Raw genomic sequence first — 8615 nt, forward strand, 5'->3', positions numbered from 1 at the left:
CTCATCCTGGTCCTGGCAATCCTCCTGCTTCAGTCTTCTGAGTGATGAGATTACAGATTTGTGTCAGCACAGCTGACTCCTCCTTTGTTGTTTTTATTAATGTGATGAGCAGCCGAGAATAACCTTGACTTCTAATCCTCCTCCCTCTACCTGCCAAGGGCTGGGACAATATGTGTGCTCCCCTTGTCCAGTTTATACAGTCCTGGGGTCCTGCCCAGGGCCTGGTGCATGCTGGGAATGCTGTCATCAGTGCTACTTCTCCAGTCCCACATGGCCTTCTGCAGCTTGTTAGCACCTGACAGACAGAGCTACACAGGAAGTGTTCTTTTATCTGTTCCTGCTGAGGGGAAATTCATGGGACATCAGCTTCACAGTTTTCAGTGCCCAATTCGGTGGCCTTGAGCCTGTTCACCAGCTGAGGCAACCACAGCTTCTCTCTAGTTTCAGAACTGTGAGCACCAGGCAAACCTCCACATGGGTGAAGTCATTGATTCCTCCCCCTCCTCTCACTGCTGATAACCTCCCCCTATTCTTTATGCTGTGTGGTTTCTTATTCTGGACACAACAGGTGAAGGTGTGGATAATTTGTCTTTTGTGTCAGGTTATTGTATGGAACATGCTTTGAGGTTCATCCAGGTTGTAGCATGCTTCAGGACTTAGTCCTGTTCATGGGTGAATAGTATTCCATATGACTATACCACAGGTTATTCATCCAGAAATGGACAATTGGGCTGTTTCTATCTTTTGCTATCACCAAAATACTTCTATCAACATTTGTTTAAGGTTTTATCTGGATGTATGTTTTCATTTTTCTTGAGTTTAATGTAGGAGTACAATTACTGGGTTATTTGATAATTATATGGTTAGTTACCTTTTAGGCAGTACCATAGTTTTGCGCAAGGGTTGCATTGTTACTTTTCCACAGAAGTGGACAAGAATTCCTATTTCTTCATGTCCTCAAAGACTGTTTGGAGTCAGAACTTTGTTGTTTTAACTTGCATTTCATTAAAGACTGATGGATCTGTGGCCATTTCCTGTCTTCTTGGAGACAAGACGTTTCTTCCATTCACTTTTCCTTCTTTATTTTTTTTTTTGAGATTTTGATGTTCTTAACATTTATTTATTATTTATTTATTTAATATGTATGAGTGTTTTGCTTCTATGATTGTCTGTGAACCATGTACATGCAGTACCCACAGAGGTCAAAGGAATGTTTTATATTCTCTGTAATTGTTTCAGACAGCTGTGAGCTACAATGTGGGTGCTGGGTGGAGCAGTCAGTGGTCTTAACAGCTGGGCTATTTCTCAGGCTCTATTTATTTATTTTGAACACCTCTGCCTTTTGAATATGAAAGAAAGGCATTCACCACCATGCATATTTATTTACATTTTCAATTCCAACAGTGGCTGTAGAGATGGCTGATTAGTCAAGAGCATTAGATGTTCTTGCAGAGGACCCAGATTGGGTTCCCAGTACCCACATGGCAGCTTACAACTGCCTGTGCCTCCATCTCCAGAGGATGCACCCCCCTCTCCTTGACTCTTCAGGTACCAGGCACACAGGTAGTGCACATACACAAATGGAGAAAACCACTCACACACAGAAAATAAAAAAAAAAATCTTTCAACTTTAAAGTGTGTGTCTGTGTATCTATCTGAATCTCTTGTATGCAGGTGCCCAGATGACAGAAGAAATAGTTGAACCCATTCTTGGAGTCAGAGGTGTTTGTGAGTCACCAGACCTTAGTACTGGGCTTGGGACCTCTGCAAAAGAATAACACAACTTAACAACTCAACTATCTCTTCAGTCTACCTCACCCCCCTCCCCCGCACCCCCAAACAATTTGTTAATTATACTATTTGTCTTGCTAAGCTGTAAGAATTCTTCCTATCTTATGAATATTCAACTCAGACATATGTTTCACAAATATTCTCCGTTTTTCTGGAGGCTGACCCCATCCACTAGCTTCCAGCTTGTTATACTGTGGTGTGAGACCCCATGGGGATTCTGAAACTGAATCTCAGTTGAGAATAACGTGGCAACAGTATTCTGAACACACAATAATCAAAAATTAATTCAAAATTAAAGGTGAAGTCAATGGAGTCCTTCTGGCAGTGTGTGCATCTCCCGCTCCACTGGAGCCTTGGTTCTGAACCCCAAACACATGCACTTTGCATTGTGCATGCTGTCCTGCATGAGTGCCAGCAAATGCTGCCTCAACAGTCTGCTCAGACTTCAGGCTACTGCATGTTATGAACTCAGATCTTTGATTGTGCATATGGTGTTTATGCTCTAGTAGAAACAATGGTTTAATTACCAGAATCAAAAACTTTTAATATCTTCTTCAGAGTTTAAATACCAAGTTAATGTCTCTTTTTGTATTATGTTTCAATATTGGATTTTAGAATTCACTATTGGTGGAGCTGATAGGAGGGCTCAGTAGTTAAGAGCACTGGAGGACCTGGGTTCAGTTCTCAGCACCTAAATGCCAGCATACAATGCTTTGTAACTCCAGGTTCAGAGGACCTGAGTAACTCTTCTAGCCTCTGTGGTTACTGCACACAAGAGTGCGTAGGTATATATATATATATATATGAAAAACACACTATATAAAAACTTACGTTTTGCTTCATGAATTTTCATCGTTGCTTTTGTTGGCTAGAGGACCCCCTTGATACAGATGAAATGATGGCTGAAGTGGAATCACCTCGAATTCATTTCTTACCCCAGGAGCTTTGGAAGAATGTGAAGGAGGTAACATGGCAGCTTGTTCCCTGAGAGGTTTGCTGAGGACTTTGATAGACAGTTCTCTTTGAATGCTTAGCCTTACAGACCATAACCCCACTGGTTTTGTTTTATTTTTTGGGGGGGAGGGTAAATGCAGGATTTTGCTAAGTAGCCCAGGCTGGCCTGGAACTTGATCTCCCTGCCCAGCCCCTGAGGGTTGGCATTGCAGACATGTGCCATCCTGCTCATGACTCTAACAGAGACAGGAGGGTCTCACCCTGTGTAAGTCACTTTTCTGTTGCTGTGATAAAAACACCATGATGAAAACCAACTTATGTAGAGTTTATATGAGTTTATGATTCCAAAGGGATAAGAGTTCATCATGGCAGAAAGACATGGCATCAGGAGAAGGAAGGTGAGAGAGCACAGCTTCCAGTGCAGACAGGAAGCAGGGAGAGCAACCTGGAAGTGAGGCAAGGCTGTGAGTCCTTAAAGTCCACCCCAGTGATAGACTTCCTACAGCAAGGCTGCCCTCCCCACATCATCCCCAAACAGCACACCACTGGGGACCATGTGTTTAAATATCTGAGTCTGTGGGGACATTCTCCTTCAAACCCCTTGGGACTTAAGTCAGTTCCCCTCTTAGAGAAGATGCCAGTTACCAACAGTCCCACCTTTGATTTCTCACTGCTCCTGTTTTAGGATATGGAGAACAAGGACTTGAATGCCACTTCCCAAATGTGTGAGCTTCTTGCTAAGGATCCTAAATTTCAGCAAGGCTACATTGCTGTTACATTTTCCACAGGAGTCCTCATCTTGTAAGTATCATTCTATTCCATGGCAGCACTTACACAGAATTGATGTTTCTTCTATTCCAATGAATTGACTGTAATGATTTGGATCCTCCTATAGAAATGAAAAGAAGTTACCTGTAAGATATCCCTGTGGAAGCATGTGGATTTAATTCATTTTCTTTCAGTGCTTAAGTGCTTATGTGTGCGTGCATGCGTGTATATCTGTGTGTGTGTGTGTGTGTGTGTGTGTGTGTGTGTGTGAACATGTTCCTCTGTGTGTGTGCACATATGTGAGCATAAGTGTGGAGGTCAGAATTTAATGTTGGGTGATTTCCTCACTTGCTCTCTACATTAAAATTTTATAATATCAAAAAATTCTATTTTTTATTAATTATGTGTGTATGTTGGGGGGAGATTTGCATGGCACATATTCATGCAATGCTCATAAAAGCCAGAGGAGGGCATCAGATCACCTCAAGCAGTAATTACAGGGGATTAAGAGCTACTCATGTGGTTGCTAGGAACTGAACTTGTGTCCTCTGCAAGGGCACAAACACTCTTAAACACTGAACCATCTCTCCAGCCCTCTAGTTTAAAATGTTTAAACTATATTTATTTATTTAGTGTGTGCATGATGATCAAAATGATGCTGATGCTGATGATTATAATGATGAGGATGAGGAGGACGAGCATAAGTGAAGGTCTCTCAGCTAACCTGGAGCTCACTATTATGCTGGACTGGCTGATTCCAGCCCTGGAGACCCTCCTGTCTCTGCCTCCCCTGATCTGATTTCACAGATTACTGCTCTGCCTCGATTTTTGTCTTTTTTCCGGGGAACTATGGAATCCAGGCTCAGCTGCTCATACTTGCATGACAAACACTTCACTGACTGAGCCATCCCCCAGCCTCTCTTGATTTATATTCTATGAGAGATTTGTGTTTGTATCTTTCCTTATGGGAGGAGGATCCGTAACTCTGTGGTTGGGGATACATGGTGTATGAAATAGCTTAATCCGTGAAGTGACTGTTGATACATTCCAATCTGACCTTCAGAGCTGACAGTCACCTTTGATTTCTCCAGGAAGAGATGCCCAATAACACCCTTGAAAGGTTTCGCCCTTTACGGCAGATAAACATTCAGGTAATTCTTCTTTTTAAAAATTTGTTTTTATTATTGTGTGTGTATTGATGTTTTTCATATATGCAATTCTAAGAGAATGTCTGATTCTCTGGAAGTGGAGTTACAGAGAGTTGTGAGTTGCCAAGTCAGTGCTGGGACTGACTGAAGACCTCTGGAACTTACGAATCTTAAGAACCTCAGCTCTCAACTGCTGAGCCTTCTTTCCAGCCCCTACTTTCACTGTGTTATACATTGTTACCTTTTTTAACCCACACCCAACTGATACTTTTCATTCTTTTTTTTTTTTTTAAGATAAATTTTGCTTTGTATCCCAGGCTGGCCTCAAATTCTCGGCAACACTTCTGCCACGGCCTTCTGAACGCTGGATTATAAGCATGTGCCATAGCACCCAGAACCCACTCATTTAAAGACAAAAAATGGTAGTTTGATTAGTACACTAAGTCAGATCCCCTGAAGCTGGAGTACAGGCGTCTGTGAAGCAAATGATGTGAGTGTTGGGATCCTAACTTGGGTTCTCTGGAAGAGCAGTGCACACTCAACTACTAAGCCATCTCTCCAGGCCCTAAAACTAACTTCCATTACACTTTTTTATGTATTGTGTGTGGTCACACTTGTGCCATGGTGTGCTTGTGGAGGTAGAGGACAAGTTAATGGAGTCAGTTGTGTCTTTCTCCCATAGGTACTCAGGAACAGAACTCAGGTTGTGAAACCTGGCAGCAGCTGTCTTTACCTGCTGTACCATCTCCACAGAGAGGAGTCAAGGATGACTCCAAGTTATCAGTTTGAACAACTGACTGAACAGTATTGCCATTTTAAAGACAGGGACAGGAGCTCTGGGGAGGAACAGAGGGCAGGTGTGTTTGTTTAGGCAGGCAGTTTGGTTGGCTAACTAATTGGGCTGTTTTTCAAGTAATTTAAAATATGTGTCTGATATTCAAGATGGTGACACATTCAGAAATGCATATATACATTAATATATATTACATATATAGTATATAATTAATCTTGTTTACATTAACTTTTATTATGGGAAAATTACAAATATTTATAAAGGAGAGAGTAATAGAATGAATATCTCCATATTAGTTATGTCTCTCCTTAACATCTGCTAGTTTTGGTCTGGTGAAATGACTCAGTGGATTAAAAGGGATTGCCAGGCAAGCCTGACCAGCTGACTTAGACTGTCAGATCCCTGGTAGAAGGAGACACCAACTCCAGAAATTTGTCTCTGCCCTCCACACATGGGCCCTGGCACCCACATTCACACTCAATCTTATCCCATATTTCCAACTCTTCTTCCCAGGGTCAGAGTAGTTTAATGCAAAGTCCCATATTGTGCCCCATAAATACTTGTCAATTAAAGAGAAGAAGCATTTAAACTGGTGTGGTGGCATGTATCCTTAATCCCAGCCCTAGGAGATGGAGACAGTAGAATCTGAAGTCAAGTTTAGCCTTGGCTGCTTAGTGAATTTGAGACTAGCCTGGAACATGTAAAACAATGACTCAAAAAAAAAAACAAAAACAAAAAACGAAATCCCACAAATCAAAAAAGTGACACCAAGTCAGGTTTAGAAATATACTATTTTTGCTGGGCATTGGTGGCACTCACCTTTAATACCAGCACTGGGGAGGCAGAGAGAGGCAGATCTCTGTGAGTTCTAGGCCAGCCTGGTCCACATTGAGATCCGGGATAGGCACCAAAACTACACAGAGAAACCCTGTCTCAGAAAAAAAAAACATATATGTATATGTATATGTATATGTATATATATATATAATATATATATTCTATTTTCCACAGACCTTGATGCAAGTGTTTGATCTGTGAGTTTGAGGATAGCCTGGTCCACTCAGTGAGTTCCTGCACACCTAGAGCTACACACTGAGACCCTGTCTTGAACAAAAAGAGAACCGGGGGGTCTGAAAGGTGAGTTAGAAAGACGCTCGGTTGCTAATAACTTTTAACTGCTCTTGCAGAATGATGAGGCAACTTTCTGCGATCTCAAATCCAGTGATTTGTCCCAACCCACAGAGAGTGGAAAGCATCATGAACACAGCAGTGCTCTGCACCCCATTGTGACTCTTGAGACACAACCTAACTGAAAAAGCCAACCCTGTCTGCAAAGAAGAACTAGTCACCTGACTGAGCACACAGCCCCTTCCTCTCTCCTCCTAGCTTGGTGAAAGGTTCCTAGTCTGTGAGAGAGGCATGCTTGCTTAGTGTGAGCTCTTCTCAGGTTCTCTGAACTAAACCTGCCTGCATTTGAGTCCAGTCTCCTGATTTCTCCCACATTGTTTCCTAACACTGTACTCAATCCTGGAACAGTCACACTGAGCTGGAGACCCTCTGGCCACCCAGGGAGCAGGTGCAGCAGCAGGGCAAACAGGGCTAACCCTGGATCCTGAGGTGTCCCTGAGGTAGTACAGTGCTGTGTCTGAGCCTCCCCTCCTTCCTCCCTCTGCCAGCCCTCTGGATTGAGGATTGCAGATTGCCTTGGGCCAAGGACCTGTTCACCCAGACTTCTGGGTCCTGGCATGGGCAGCTCTCCAAACACTTAGGCTTGTTTCTCTAATGACTCCCTTGTTAATCCACCTGGACTTCCTCTTGTCTCTCCCTCCCTCCCCCAACCTCTGTCCCCTCCCCTTCTTCTTATCCCAACCGGCCCCAGAAAAAATGAGGGTTGTTCCTTACAGTCAGACATCCAACCTGAGGCCAGTCTCTGACCTGTGAGGTGATGGGTGTCTTCTGTCTGGATGAGTCTTTGGGACTGACTCCCTTATCTTCCTGGTGCTCAACACTCCTCTCCCCGATCCTCTAACAGACACCCTAACTTCTCATCTCTCCTGGCTCTCAAAATTCACTTCCAGGGATTGAACTCAGACATTTGGAGCTTGGCTGCAGCTGCCTTAACCACTAAGCAGATTCTATTTCAGCGTGTGTGTCCTTGTGAGAAATTAGGTGAGGTCCACAGAGACAGCAGCTCTTCAGCACTGTGCTTCATGGAAGAAGAGGCTGTGGAAGGAAGACAGGACTCTGCCTTGTGTCGGGACTGGGAATGGAGACTTGATTTTCATCCAGGGCTAGTCATGGCAGGTGGTGTTTGTTCTGGATCTTGAAGGAAAGTGAGGATTCCAATGGGTAAAGATGAAATTACAGAGGAGGAAGCTTTAGCTAGTGAGAGCAGGAGGAAGGTGTCTTATTAGAGATCCAGTCAGGGATCCAGACTGTCATGGAGGGCATGTCTTGGGTGCAGCAGAGAGAGGTGGGAACCTGGCTTCTTCTTATCCAGGCTGCAATCTGGTTTATAGCCAGAGACTCTTGTCACTCGTGTCCCCTCTTCAGTACGTGTGTGTTCTGTGCACAGTGTTTTCTCTTCTTCTAGATTCAAGGTATCAATTACCTACTCAATGTTTTTCCTGAAAAACATTAAAAAAATTCTATCAATTAGGATGTGTGCATGGTACAGTGGGATCTGCAACACAGGCATTATATAGTTGTGAAGTTGTGAAGACAGGTCAGGATGGCACACACCCTTAATCCCAGCCCTCTGGAGGCAGAGACAGTGTAGATCCCTGTGAGTCAAAGCCAGTCTGGTCTACATTGCAATTCTCTGGATGGCCAGGACAACACAAAGGAACCTGTCTTAAGACAAATGAAAAATTAAAAAAAAAAAAGCCAGACCTTGGTGGTACATGCCTTTAGTCTCAGCTCTCTCAAAGAAGCAAGTTGTTCTCTGGGGTTGATGCCAGCCTGGTCTACAGAGCAAGTTCCAGGACAGCAGGGCTACGCTGAGAAACCTGTGTGGAAAAGCGAAAAAAAGAAGAAAGTCATTTGGTCAACACAATGGGTCAGGGGTAAAGGTGCTACTACCAAGCCGGACTACCTGAGTTTCACCCCTGGTACCCAGGTGGTGTAGCAGAGAACTGACTCCTCCGTGTTGTGTTCTCACC

The 8615-nt window shown here is 43.5% G+C and overlaps 1 protein-coding gene across 1 annotated transcript; it reads left to right on the top strand.

Moving 5' to 3' along the window:
• The first annotated feature begins 2667 nt into the window (after window positions 1-2667).
• On the top strand, window positions 2668-4664 carry LOC119087115 (palmitoyl-protein thioesterase 1-like). The gene is made up of 3 exons (XM_037201755.1): window positions 2668-2755; window positions 3431-3546; window positions 4605-4664. The coding sequence occupies exons 1-3, from the start codon at window positions 2687-2689 to the stop codon at window positions 4654-4656; spliced, it is 237 nt and encodes a 78-aa protein (XP_037057650.1). The 5' UTR covers window positions 2668-2686; the 3' UTR covers window positions 4657-4664.
• The last annotated feature ends 3951 nt before the right edge of the window (window positions 4665-8615 follow it).

Source organism: Peromyscus leucopus, unplaced genomic scaffold, assembly GCF_004664715.2.
Source record: "Peromyscus leucopus breed LL Stock unplaced genomic scaffold, UCI_PerLeu_2.1 scaffold_1326, whole genome shotgun sequence".
NCBI classification, from domain to species: domain Eukaryota; kingdom Metazoa; phylum Chordata; class Mammalia; order Rodentia; family Cricetidae; genus Peromyscus; species Peromyscus leucopus.

Coding starts and splice junctions, on each gene's coding strand:
- LOC119087115 (XM_037201755.1), top strand. CDS start 2,687: ATGATGGCTGAAGTGGAATCACCTCGAATTCATTTCTTACCCCAGGAG. Junction 2,756..3,430: donor TTTGGAAGAATGTGAAGGAG/GTAACATGGCAG, acceptor CTCCTGTTTTAG/GATATGGAGAACAAGGACTT. Junction 3,547..4,604: donor TCCACAGGAGTCCTCATCTT/GTAAGTATCATT, acceptor TGATTTCTCCAG/GAAGAGATGCCCAATAACAC.